The following is a 13148-nucleotide window of genomic DNA, read 5'->3' on the forward strand; positions in this document are numbered from 1 at the left end:
CCCCTGTTCCCTGGTCAGCTGAGCAAGGCCAAAGCCACAGCCCTCATGGGAACCTTCCTGAAGTGACTCAAAGCACCTCTTATTTTTGTATGTAATAAGGATCACATTGTGGCTCAGCTGGTAAGGAATCTGCCTGCAATGCGGGAGACCTGGGTTCGATTTTTGGGTTGGGAAGATCCTCTGGAAAAGGCAAAGGCTACCCACTCCAGTATTCTGGCCTGGAGAATTCCATGGACTGTATAGTCCATGGGGTCGCAAGAGTCGAACACGACTGAGTGACTTTCATTATTATACACATTTATGCTTTTTCTATTAATCGAGTTCTAATAATAACCTCAATGACTTCTCCACCCAGAAGGATATTTTTTTTTAACTATTTAGAGCCTGTGCTTACAGGACACAGAAATATACACTGAAATATTTCAGCATATGAACACATTTTTGTTACGGACAAGAATGACAGGGTCATCGACATCACCTCATAAAGCATTAAAATATATGAAATTAGGGTAAAATTCTATGACAAGAGTGCCATGGGAACAGGAGTTCAAAGAAATATGGAATGTAAATTTTCTAGCTGTTAAAATGCCAAATATCTGGGTTTTTTAAATGGATAACAGCAGGAATCAATTCATTATGGCATACAGATTCCCATGTTTATATTTTAAAAGTAATTGATCAGTTTCACTTTTAAATTTTATTTATTTTTGGCTGTGCTGGGTTTCTGTTGCCGTGCAGGCTTCCCTCTAACTGTGTTGCACGGGCGTCTCACTGCGGCGGCTTCTCTTGTTGCAGAGCACAGGCTCTAGGGCATGTGGACTCAGTAGCTGTGGTTCTGGGCTTAAAGCACATGCTCAATAGTTAAGGCACATGGACCTAGTTGCTCCACAGTATGTGGGATCTTCCTGGACCAGGGATCAAACCCATAGTTCCTGCACTGACAGGTGGGTTCTTTGCCACTGAGCACCTAGGGAAGCTCTGTCATTTTATTTTTAAATGTCATGCATATGTTTGTCCTCAGTCGTGTCCAACTCTTTGCAACTCCATGGACTGTAGCCCTCCAGGCTCCTCTGTCCATGGGATTCTCTAGGCAAAAATCCTGGAGTGGATAGCCATTTCCTTCTCCAGGGGACCTTCCCAACTCAGGAATCAAACCCATGTCTCTTGTGTCTCCTGCATTGCCAGGCAGATTCTTTACCACTGAGTTACCTGGGAAGCCCTTTTAAATATCACTGAATATTTAAGGAAATAAATCAGACACCTCCATTGCAACTTCTATTGCAACTGTTTAAACTTGTGATGAAAATTTTAACTATCCAGTTAAAATGTGCACAGGGGCTTCTTCCAGGGACAGCATCTAGAGGCATTCAGGATGGTGCAGCATCTGACATACCACTGTAGGCTGTGCTACAATACAACCTCTAACAAAACCAAGCTGTCCTGAACCCCTGGTAATAGAATTGTTTACACTTATACCAAGAAGGTTGGGAAAGCAACAAAATCCACATGTGGTGTGCGCCCGGGCCAACTTAGAGGCGTTCATGCTGTGAGACCTAAAGCTCTCATGAGGTTGTCTGAAACGAAGAAATACGTCAGCTGAGCCTTTGGTGGTTCCACGTGTACTAAATGTGTCCGTGACAGGATCAGGCACGCTTTCCTTACTGAGGAGCAGAAGATCATTGTGAGAGTATTGAAAGCCTAAGCACAGAGTCAGAAAGCTAAATAAAAATGAAGCATTTTTGAGTAATAAAAACAAGTGTGCACAGGGGTAGATGGTATTTTGGAAATTGACTAAAACTCATTAGTGGGGTGGGAAACCAAACCTGTGACCCCTGCTGTCCTGGTCCCGGGCGTCCCTGTGTTGGAGGCCACCTTGCTCAGCCCCTGGCTGAGCCACTCATGCTGTCGCTTCCAGGTGCTTCAAGCTGGCATGCCGGGCCGTGGGTGTCCACCCGCCCCTGGAGCTGTCCCACTACCAGATCAAGTTTGCAGCCACCTCCTTGTACGACACATCTGTGGCCACCCTGTACGTCATCAACTCCCACCTGAGCATGAACTCACTGACCCACTCTGTGCCCCGCATTGGCTCAGAGGACGCTTTTCCTGTGGGGCCCACGTCTTTCGAGTTCCTGCTGCCCCCAGATTCGCCCATCACCATCTCACCCTTGGTGGGCACCGTGTGGCCAGGAAAGGTAGGTGTGAGCCCCACAGGTGGGCTGTGGTGGGGGGCAGGGCCTGGCTCTGCCCACCCTGGACCTCGGTGTTTCCAACCAGACAACGGATAGTAGAGATCAACCTGGATCCTCATCAGAGCTGAGTGGGCCCTCCTGCCCTCTACCCAGTCCAGCCTGGTCCCACAGGCGGGGCACCCAAAGACAGCTGACCCCACAGGCCCCTGGCTGGGGGCTCCATCAGTTCAGACCAAGCGAGGGTGTGCAGCCCTGGATGTCACAGCAGATGGTCACAGAGGCTGCGCAGCACCTGGTCAACAGGAGCAGAGGGTTTTCCACCTCTGCTTCTCCTGATGAAACAGAAAGAGCCAGACCTCAAGGCAGAGACTCCCCGGGGCCCTCACAGCATCTCTGAGCTTACTTCCATGCCTTCATATGTGGGGGTGACAGGCACTGTGAGGGGACTGAGTGAGGATGGGGAGGGACATGCAGGCCCTGCAGTCACAGAAACTCATCATAGTAAAGTGAGCAAATTAGGCTTAAGAAATGGTTCTCTTTTCCAAGGGGGTTACTGCAGCTGTTAAGAGCTTCCCCCTCGCTCCCTTGCTGTACAGGGCACGGGGGAGGCTATGGTGAGGGAGCCCTTGTGCGGCCCAGGGTCATCCTGGGCTTGGGCTGCCATTCCCCTCGTGGGGACAGATGGCGGTGCAGGGACCACCCCCAGGTCTCAGAGCCTGAACATGAACCTTCCCTTCTCACTCATGCCCTGTGGGCTGCTACCCACTGCGGGCAGTGTGCCAGGTCTATCACAGGGACCCTCCCCCTACATGGTGAGAGGGGCCTGGTGATCATGCCTGCAGCCACCCAGCTTACAGGGACAGAGATCAGACAGGACCTCCCTGATGGGGAGGACCCCAACATGTCTGAGAGCATGAACCTTCCCCCCCCACAGAGGTGCCTGGTCCGAGTGGCCTTCCGGCCAGTGCTGCCCAGCGAGCTGATCCACCAGGAGGCCTTCCAGGCCCTAAGCAGAAAAGCTGAGATCAAATTGGTGCATGGTGGGGAGGGGGCCAGGGGGGCTTGGGGCTGCCCACTTTGCGCGAGGCCCTTGCACAGAGGCTGGGGAACAAACACCCTCACCCCGCCTTGAGGTTGGGGGCACCCAGGGTTGCAGGGCAGGCGCCCTGGGAACACTTTACAGAGCACTAGGTGTGTTTTAAGAGGTTAGCACTTTTTCTTGGCAAAGCCCCTCCCTCCTCTCTTGAAAGCATCACCAGGCAGGGAAGAGCCCCAGATCCTGGTCCACCAGGGTGGTCTGGGAGGGTAGGCCAGGTCCTCTGCACTGCTCAGCAGGGGCTTGTGCTTACAGTGAAGGGGAACAGACAAAATATCAAAGGGCCTGTAACCTGAGGGAGTTCAAGCCTGAAGAAGCAGCTGCCCCAGGCTCCTGCCCAGAAGGGGCATCAGATACAGCTAGGCAGACAGGGCCCAGAGCCCCACCCACCTGCTGTTGCCCTGCAGATGCAGGGGTCCCCAGCGGTTACTCCTCAGCATCCAAGCACCCCTGCTATCACAGCACACACTGAAGGAAGGGGCACATGCCTTCAGCCTGCCAGAGGGCAGCGAGGCATGGGGGCAGGGCACAAGGGTGAGAACCCCCGTTTCGGCCAGCCTTCTGCCTCACCTTGTGCCTCCCCTTCCTAATGTGGAAGACAGACACTGGGGGTGGAGCATGAGCCCACAGGGGTCTCCATACCTGTCATCGGTCACCCTTGAGCTGCTTGGGGTCTGGGTCCCGGGTTTCTGCCCTGGACAGTCTGCCAGCCCAGCAGAGTCCCAAGGGCAACACCACAGCCAGCCTCCCCCTGGCAGTCCCACAAGGAGACGGTCACCCAGAGGAAGGACCAGCGGAGACCATCTTTCTCCATGCTGCGGCTGCAGAACCAAGACCGGCTGCTCCAGGCCTCAGCCTCCCAGCCCCCGGAGGTGCAGAAGGAGGACCTCGCATCCAGGTGGGCCCGAGAGAAGGCTGCCCCCACTTCCTGCCCCACAGAGATGTCCCCCTATGCTCCAGGGCTTTATGACTGCAAGTTGAGTGCAGCTGGCTTCAGGCACAGCTGGAACCAGGAGCTGCCTTGAGGCCCCTCAGGTTCTGCTGTCCTGGGTATCTGCTCCCCTCAGTTCCCCTGGGCCCAGGGCCCCTGTGAAAAGTTTCAGTCCAGGGGCTGGAGGATGCTGAGCCCCTGACTCCCATGTTCCCAGCTCAGCAGCCCAGCTCCCCAGCTGCCACATGAGCTCCGGGCAGCTCTGACAGGCTTGAGACACTTGTCAGCCCTGGACCCTTGCTGTGGCCCCAGGAACTCAGTTGTCTGGTGGTGCCTGATGGGTACCCTGGGAAAGGAGAGGCCCCCACAGGGACCAGGGAAGGGATGCAAAAGCCAGACCAAGTCTGGCTGCAAAAGTCAGACAAAACTGTGACAACTACAGCCTGGGCCACAGTGCGGCCCCCAGGCTGCCACTCCCACTGCCCCGTACCCTCTGGCCCAGGGCCCTGGGAAGCAGGTGTGGCCTTAAGAGCCCTCCATGGAGGGCAGGGCACAGCCTCCTGGGTGCTGGGGGCAGTGTGGGACAGGGCATGAGTGCACCTTGCCGGTTCTGTTTCAGCTCTCAAGAGTACCAGTCGGCACAGGCCTCCCTGACCAGGTCTTTCCAGGGGAAGTTTGACAAGTTTGTGGTCCCCTGTGTTGTTGCTAGTGGTGACACCAAAGACCGGAAGGGGACAGAACCGCTGAGCTTCAGGTGCAGTGCTCTGGGCAGGCGGGGTGGGGTGGTCATCTCCCTGCCAACAGCCACCCAGATCCCGGTGGGGCTGGCTCAGGGTCTGGCTGGGAGGGCAGGGCACATGGTCCCTGCCCTGCCCTCAGCAAATCCCCACCGTTCCCAGTCCCCACAACACGCTGTACCTGGAGCTGTGGTGTCCAGCGGTGGCGCCATCTATCGTGGTGACGTCTGACAAAGGCAAGACCATCATTAACTTCGGCGACATCGCTGCAGGTGTGTCCTGATCGGAGCCCAGCCCCCATGCACACCCCCACCCATCGGAGCCCAGCCCCCATGTACACCCCTTTTCACCTGGGCTCCCACACCCACCCCCAGGCCTGGGGCTGTGACCTGACCCCCCATTTCAGGACACCGGGGCATAAAGAAGGTCTCCATCCAGAACATCTCCCCTGAGGATCTCGACGTATCCTGCCCACGCCGCCCAGGCAGATTGTAGCAGGGGCGAGGGGGGTGGGGTGGAGAGAAGGGGACTGTGAAGGGCTGAGGCCCCATTCTCACCCCCTCCTTGACTCTGGGCCCTCAGCTGGAGTACTCCGTGCTGAACCCCGATGGCCCTTTCGTCCTGCTGAACCCCACCATCAGGTTACCCTCCGGCGAGACCCAGGTCCTAGATCTGTCCTTCTCCCCACGTGAGAGTGTCCTGGTGAGTCCCAGCCCACCCGACCTCCATTGCAGCCCTATTCCCTGCTCTGCATGCCGTCCGGCACTCCGGGCCTGGGAGCCACTGGTCCTCCTGGGCCCTGGCCTCTCGCTGGGAGGAAGAGGAGGTGGCGGCCAGGGAGCTCCCAGCTATCTCAGGTCCCCCACGCTCTGACCCAGCTGCTCCAAGACAGAGCTCCCACACCTGCCTCTGCCAGGTCTTTTTCACGCTAAGGGACGTGGTCTCTGCAGGCCCAAGAAACACTGGACATCATCACCAAGAAAGGCACGCTCTCCCTGGCCCTCATGGGCACAGGTGTGGCGTCCACAATCACATGCTCCATTGAAGGTGATGTCCTCAACATGGGCTACGTGATCGCCAGAGAGTCTGTCTCCTTGGGCTTCAAGGTAAAGCATGTGGCGGGGCCTGGTGCCTCCCATCGCCTGGGAGAGGTTCCCGGGAGGGGTCCACTCTGCCTCAGTCACAGAGCCAGCAAAGCCGCAGGCCTCTCTGATCCACCCCCTCCCCCACCACCCCCAGCAGCTGTCACTCCACTGGCCCCTCCAGCCAGTGGGGAGGGGGTGCCGAGGACGTCCCTTCCTCCACCCCTCCGCTGCTGGCCAGGCTTTCTCACTGCTTCCATCTTTCTGCCCCAGGGCCTTTGCATGGGATATGCCTGGGCCATCCCCCACAAGGGGTCATGTGGGCTCCTACCCCCACGCAGGCAGGCAGGCCTGGCTTTTTCTGCTCCCCCACATCTGAGGCGGCCTTGGGCTGAAGGTGCCAATGGGATCCCTGCTTCTTCACTTAGCTTAGTCCAGGTTCTGACAGCAGACCCCAGGGCCCGAATCCATGGGATATTTTACAGAGGGATGCAGCGTTCTCCTGGGAAGAGGGGGAGGCAAGAGAGAACTGGGGTGGGATGCTGGTTCAGCTGAAGGCTAGCCTGAGCTTGACAGGGCAGGAGGGGGCTAAGACCTGGCAGCAGTGGCCTGCTCCCCGGCTGGCCAGCCCACCTGCCCCAGTGACCTGGCTCTGCTCCCCGCAGCTGCAGAACAACTCCCTGCTGCCCATCAAGTTCTCCATGCAGCTGGACAGCCTCTCCTCCAGGAGCAGAGACCAGCACCGCCTGCCACAGTTCCTGGCCTCACCTGACCAGAGGACGGAAGTTGTGGGTGAGCTGGCCAGCTGGGGAAACCGTGTGGGCCATGGAAGGGGGGTGACCGGGGGTGCTGGGCGCTGCAGGGGGATCCGGACCAGCCTGGCCACCTTGCCCCCAGGCACGCAGAACTACAGTGGCCAGAGTGTGTTCAGTGTGGTCCCGGTCGAGGGCATCATGGAGCCTGGCAAGGCTCAGGACTTCACTGTGACCTTCAGCCCAGACCACGAAAGCCTGTACTTCTCTGACCGGCTGCAGGTCGTGCTCTTTGAAAAGGCAGGACTCTGACCCAGCCTGGACCCCTCCTCCCCACCCACACGTCCACTTGTCCAAGCCCTCCAGCTGCCTGAGCGGCCCCACACTGGAGCTTGGTGCCTGGGGGAGCTCCACATCAGGTTGAGGGTCATCAGGTGGAGAGACCAACGTCTGGGGTCCCACAGGCCCACATCACAGCCCCACCCCCTCCCAGAGCCCCACACGCAGGGTCACAAACCGCTATACTCCTGCCCCCAGAAAGTGTCCCACCACATCCTCCTGAAGGGCGCAGCCCGTGAGCACATGATGTTCGTGGAGGGCGGAGACCCCCTGGACGTGCCTGTGGAGTCCCTGACCGTGATCCCTCCCTTTGACCTGGAGCACAGAGAGGGTGAGCCCTCTGAGGGCAGAGAGCCCTGAGATGGGCAGGGTGGCAGAAGAGGACCCTTGGCCCTTGGAGTCTGCAAGGAGGGCAGGCATTCCTGGCCCATCGCCCACAGGTGGGGGCAAGGCTAGTGGGCCAGCCCTGCTCAGAGGATCCCTACCTGACCCCGGGCACCCCCGCACTCCCTCCGCGGTACCCCCACCCCCAAGACCTCCGCCAGGCCCTCCCTCTCCAGAAGCTGAGGAGCTAAAGCCCATCCTGGTGACCCTGGACTATGTGCAGCTGGACCCAGACACCCAGGCCCCACCTGCCACCCGAGAACTTCAGGTGGGCTGCATCCGGACTACCCAGCTGTCCGCAAAGAAGGTGACCACAGCACTGCCCTGGCCTCCCTGGTACTTGTGCAGCCACCACTGCCCAGGCGGCTCGGGCCTCTGCTGGCCTTGCCTGTCTGTAGTTGAGGGGTGGGCAGCCTGCCGGTCAGGGCCGGGGGCAGGGTTGCTGGTTCCCGGGAGCTGTGCCTGCCTGCCTGCCCGCTGACAGCACCAATGCCTGCAGACTGTTGAGTTCAGCATGGACAACATCGCAGCCCTGCAGCACAAGGGCTTCACCATTGAGCCCTCCAAAGGCTCTGTAGAGCGCGGCCAGACCAAGGCCATCAGCATCTCCTGGACACCACCCATCGATTTTGATGTGGGTGCCTGGGAGCCCTTCCCCCCAGGAGAGGGCTGGGGGGCTTCAGTGGGTGAGGTGGGCAGTGCCACCAAGAGAAAACATGTGCCTGCTGCGCCCCCTGACTGAGGATCCCCCTCTGTTCCCACCTCTCCCCTTCCAGCCGGACCACCCACTCATGGCATCGGCCCTGCTGCAGCTCAGGGGGGATGTGAAGGAGACCTACAAGGTCCTCTTTGTAGCCCAGGTGGTGACCGGCCCCTGAGGCCACAGGAGTCTCTCCACAGAGCCCCCTGATCTTCCTGCCACCCTCGAAGCCCTCCCCTGGTCTGTGGAACAGGCCAAACCACCCAGGGGCCTGGGACCTGGGCAGTTTCAAAAGGGCAGCCTCCTGCATGGCCCCCCAGGGCACTCCTGCTGTCCTGTCCCAGCCCCACATCAGAACCAGCCAAGAGGCCAGTCCTGACCACAGCCTGCTCCCAGCCTGAGCCCTGAGGGTCCCCAGCCCTACCAGCACCCACCCAGCCTTTCAAGGTCCTCGTGGGTAACAGCTGCCCCTACAGACCTGTCAATAAACCCCGTGTGAATCTGTGCCTCCACGCCTGCAGTGTGGGCTGCAGTGAGCAGGTGGGCCCATGGGGAGGAACCCTGGGGGGCTGCCTCTGCCCACACACACAGGTCAGCCCAAAAAACAATGAACTCAGCCTGGACAACTAAAGGGGCTTCCTAAGCCCTGGGGAAATGGCTGGAGGCGGGTAGGGGTGGAGTTGAGGTCAACCCACACCTGGAGAGGCTGGCGAGTGTTGGGGGGTACTGCAGACTCCAAAGCCCCTTAGCCCCCTGCTTTCCCGAGTCCCTGAGGCCCAAGCAAGGAGTGAGCCCTCACTGCATCCTCCCTCACGGCCCAGTCAGGGTCCAGGGGGAGGCCCACCTGTCAGTTTGGTTTCCCACTGTTCTGAAGTGAGTCCAGGCTCAGCCTTCTGGGTCCTGACCAGCTCTTCAAGGGAGAAGCCCCCTCTCCCAGCCCATGAGACCTTTCTGGGAGCTCAGAACGGTGCCTGCAACAGCCCCTGCCTTCTAAAGAGTGGCAGGGTAGACGCTGTCCCCACAGAGCTCACCCAGCCAGGCCCCCTGTGTACAGCGCAGAATGCCCAGCCTGTGCCAGCCCTAGGAGACCAAATGCAGCCTTCCCTGGTAGGAGTGGAGGGCCAGCTGCATCCAGGACTTCTCCTGGGCACAGGCCTCAGGACACCAGCCTGGAGTCTTCACCCTACTTCCTCGGTGCCCTTGGCATCTGGAAGTCTGCCCTCTCCCTAACCCTCAGCCCACAACAGTGGCCGCAGAGCAGCCTTTTGTGGGACTTCTGTCCAGTGGGCAGACCCTCACCAGGCTGCTGCTCACCAGATGGGAGAGAAACCCAGGTCCTGCAGCCAGATCAGGCCCCAGAGGAGTTTTCCCTACAGGGCACTGCCCCACCTCCTCCTTGGGTAGGCCCCTCTCTTCTAAACGCTGGCCTGGTTCTTGGGGTTTAGAACCAGTGGGCCTTGGCACTTACTGGCCCAGGTCCTGCCTGCACTCCTGCATGCTGGCTGCACTTCTGCCCATCCTTCTCCTTCCCACTCCTGAGCCAGGAGCCTGGCTGGAGCAGGATGAGCTGGGGGCCACCAGAGAGCCCGGAGGCACAAGACAGCTTCAGGACAGAGCCTGGGCAGAGATCATGCAACGGGCCTAGCAAGTGCAGACAGGATAGAGTCAAGCTGAGGAGGTGAAAATGAAAGTCGCTCAGTTGTGTCCGACTCTTTGCAACCCCATGGACTATAAAGTCCATGGAATTCTCCAGGCCACAATACTGGAGTGGGTAGACTTTCCCTTCTCCAGGGGATCTTCCCAACACAGGGATCGAAGCCAGGTCTCCCACATTGCAGGCAGATTCTTTACCAGCTGAGCCACAAAGGAAGCCCAAGAATACTGGAGTGGGTAGCCTATCCCTTCGCCAAAGGATCTTCCCTACCCAGGGATTGAACCAGGGTCTCCTGCATTGGAGGCGAATTCTTTACTAACTGAGCAATCAGGGAAGCCCAAGCAGAGGAGGCCCTGCCCTCAAAGAGCTGCAGTCAGTTCCCCTCCTCCTCCAGGACGTTTGAATTGCAATGAAGAAAGACACGCAGGGCAGCTTCCTCTCCCTCCCTCCCCAGACAAGGCCCATGGCCATGCAGACCAATTCCCTTAGCCTGACCACCCGACGACGGACGAGCAGAGGGCAGCGAGCAGCAAGAGTGCACAATTAATGTCGCGCTCTTCCCTGGTGGCTCAGACAGTAAAGCGTCTGCCTACAATGCGGGAGACCCGGGTTTGATCCCTGGGTTAGGAAGATCCCCTGGAGAAGGAAACAGCAACCCACTCCAGTACTCTTGCCTGGAAAATCCCATGGACGGAGGATCCTGGTACGCTACCGTCCATGGGGTAGCAAAGAGCCGGACACGACTGAGCATCTTCACTTTCACTCCTCTTGCCGCTCTTGGAACGCCCCAGCGTCTAGACTGCTGCAACCCTTATCTTGAGCCCCTGGGTGTGTGAGAGGCGTGGCCGCCACCCTCCGAGGCCACACCCAAGCACAACTGTCCATGGGACGCCTCCGTCCACCTTGAGCCCGACTTCAGGACGCCAAAGAGCAAGACTGTCCGCCACCCCGTGACCCTATGCTAAGAAACTATGGATGGGACAGACCTGGTGAGAGGACCATGGGGCGGGAATTGCGTGGGCGGGGCCCTGAAGTGGCCAAGGGCCTGCCCATTGGGGGCGTGGCCTCTAGAGGGCGCCGGTGATCTTGGGGGGAGGGTGGGGGCGGGGACCTGGGCGTGGCTACAAGGCCAATCCTCCAATGGACGTAGTCTCTGGAGGGCGGGGTTTGCTCTGGGAGCGGCCCAGGGGCGTGGCCTTCATATAGCCGCCTGGCCTCGGGGCTGGCTACATCTGTCCACCCTGAGCATGTTCTCCCGGGCGCCGGCCGACCGCGGGCTCCTGCTGTTGCCGCCACTCTTGCCGCTGCCGCAGGTGGGTCGCGGGTGCTCGGCTCCGGCACCGCAGGGCGGGTCTGCGCTCGGCGCGCCCTGGCCCGGGCTCACCCGTGTCCCCGCAGGTGGCGCTGGGTTTCGTGGAAGGCAGCTGCGACCCCTCGGACCAGTAAGTCGGGGGCGGGGGAGCGGGGAGGAGGCGAGAAGGGTTGGGCGGAGGGAGGGAGCGGGGGTAGGGGGGACCCGGGATCCTCCCGCGGGGAGGCCCGGGCGGAACGGTGGGCCTGGCCTTTCCCCACCGGCTCCAGGTGCCGCCATCCCACAGGTGCCCGCCCCAGGCCCGCTGGAGCAGCCTGTGGCACGTGGGGTAAGTGGAGGGCACGGCGCGCAGCTGGGTGCGACAGTCCTCCCCTGGGCCAGTCCCACCAGACCCCCACCCACTTGGCTCCACGGCTGAGGAGTCACCAGCACTGTCCCCGTCCTGGGCCTCTGGCGGGAAGGTTCTGAGGCCCCCAGCAGCCAGGCAGACAGATCCCAGGTTCCTCCCCCAGTACCCAGGCAACATCCGGCATGGATCCTACTTGAGTTCCTCATGTCTGGGGACACTCCTGGGCCCCTGACTGACTTCCCTTGGTAGGCCACTTCCCATTCCCTCACTCCTCATCCCTGGGGGAGGCCCCTTGAACATGGTCATTGGTCTGAGCATGGGACTCTGTAGCTGGCCTGGGGCAGTGTGTCCTGGGAAGGAACCCAAGGCCACTTGTGGCCAACCCTGGAGAGACAGCCAGGGCAGGCCCAGCAGCAGGAGGCCAGGCCAAGCCAGATCCTCAGGCCCAACTCTGGCCAGGAAGGAGGTGTCTGGCCTGGAGAGGCAGTCCTGGTTCTCTTTTATCCTGTGCATTGCCTTGTCTTGAGCAACTAGGCTGTGACTGCCCCCGGGGAACAGGTGCCCAGAGACCAGGGAGCAGTCCAGCGGTAGGGGTCTTGCTCCTCCCTGCCCAGGCTTATCCTGCTCACTGCCCTCCTGCTGCTGCTCTGTGGAGTCTCGGCCAGCTGTGTCCGGTTCTGCCGCCTCCGGAAGCGTGCACACACGCAGCCACACCTGCCGCCGGCACCTGAGCCTTGCGACCTGACAGCCATTCCTGTGGACAATGACAGCCCAGTACACAGCACTGTGACCTGTGAGTGCTGGCACACCTCTCCTGGTGGCTCACCCATCTGCAGGGGTGGCAGGGGACCGGTGAGGGCCAGGCCCACCCCCACAAACCCATCCTGGGTCCCTGCAGCCTACAGTTCCGTGCAGTGCCCACTGGGTATGCAGTTACCCCTGCCCTTCGGAGAGCTGGATCTCGACTCCACGACCCCTCCAGCCTACAGCCTGTACGCCCCTGAGCCGCTGCCTTCCTATGAAGAGGCCATCAAGATGACGAAGACCAGACAGGAGGAGCCACGCCCCTCCCTGTAACCCAGCCTTCCCTGGGGCCTCGTGCCTCGAGACCCCTCCAGAGCTCCAGGAGCCAGGCCCCAATGCCCAGCACCCCTAGCTGTGGCCCTGGTGCCCCATAGTGGGGGCAGGAAAGCTTTCCCAAGCCTCCCAGTGCCACAGGCCACTCTGTGCTCACAGGGGACGGTGCAAGGGCACCCAGCCCATCCCCACTGTCCTTTCCCCAGGAAGGCCAGCCATCCAGCACATTGCTGCAGCCCTTGACTCGCTGCTGTGTAACACTGGACAGCCAAGCTGACTGGCCCTGTGTTGGCCACACACACACGCTGTTACATCCAGCCCTGGCCCCTAGCCCAGCCCCACAGGCCCTCAGCCCAGAGGAGGCCCCAGAGGCCTAAGCCTCAGGGCTCAGGGCTTGCTGTGATGTCCCCAGCTTCTCACAGAGAAAATAAAGTTTGTATCTAGGTGATCTCTGCACAGAGAAAAGGGCCCTGGGAGGGGCCCTTGAGCACCACTTTCCAGGGCCAAGGGCAGGATGTGCGGTCTTTGACCTAGGCCCAGCCTGGC

The 13148-nt window shown here is 60.0% G+C and overlaps 2 protein-coding genes and 1 pseudogene across 16 annotated transcripts in view; all 3 read left to right on the top strand.

The window, feature by feature from the left end:
* CFAP74 (cilia and flagella associated protein 74) overlaps positions 1-8722 on the top strand; it is an 86131-nt gene extending 77409 nt beyond the window's left edge. For 5 of the 11 annotated variants that reach the window (XM_069545820.1, XM_069545817.1, XM_069545822.1 and 2 more), the window contains 13 exons: positions 1916-2192; positions 3124-3222; positions 4044-4183; positions 4836-4970; positions 5116-5225; positions 5360-5415; positions 5536-5655; positions 5904-6059; positions 6701-6827; positions 6933-7087; positions 7325-7457; positions 7687-7817; positions 8010-8279. In XM_069545820.1, the coding sequence (XP_069401921.1) occupies positions 1916-2192; positions 3124-3222; positions 4044-4183; positions 4836-4970; positions 5116-5225; positions 5360-5415; positions 5536-5655; positions 5904-6059; positions 6701-6827; positions 6933-7087; positions 7325-7457; positions 7687-7817; positions 8010-8252 (1882 nt within the window). In that variant the 3' untranslated portion in view covers positions 8253-8279. The other 6 variants (XR_011247728.1, XM_069545819.1, XR_011247727.1 and 3 more) reach the window with 6 other exon arrangements.
* LOC138415932 (large ribosomal subunit protein eL34-like) lies at positions 1373-1726 on the top strand (annotated as a pseudogene).
* A 925-nt stretch (positions 8723-9647) lies between the features above and the next one.
* Positions 9648-13050, top strand: TMEM52 (transmembrane protein 52). Of its 5 annotated transcripts, none has more exons than XM_069545826.1 (5): positions 9648-11177; positions 11263-11306; positions 11463-11504; positions 12140-12318; positions 12424-13050. In XM_069545826.1, the coding sequence occupies exons 1-5, from the start codon at positions 10836-10838 to the stop codon at positions 12600-12602; spliced, it is 786 nt and encodes a 261-aa protein (XP_069401927.1). In that variant the 5' UTR covers positions 9648-10835; the 3' UTR covers positions 12603-13050. The 5 variants fall into 5 exon arrangements, with proteins under 5 accessions (XP_069401927.1, XP_069401929.1, XP_069401931.1 ...); XM_069545828.1 differs by having other exon boundaries at positions 10724-10853; XM_069545827.1 differs by having other exon boundaries at positions 10736-10853; positions 11446-11504.
* Positions 13051-13148: the final 98 nt, after the last annotated feature.

Source organism: Ovis canadensis, chromosome 12 (assembly GCF_042477335.2).
Source record: "Ovis canadensis isolate MfBH-ARS-UI-01 breed Bighorn chromosome 12, ARS-UI_OviCan_v2, whole genome shotgun sequence".
Taxonomy (NCBI): domain Eukaryota; kingdom Metazoa; phylum Chordata; class Mammalia; order Artiodactyla; family Bovidae; genus Ovis; species Ovis canadensis.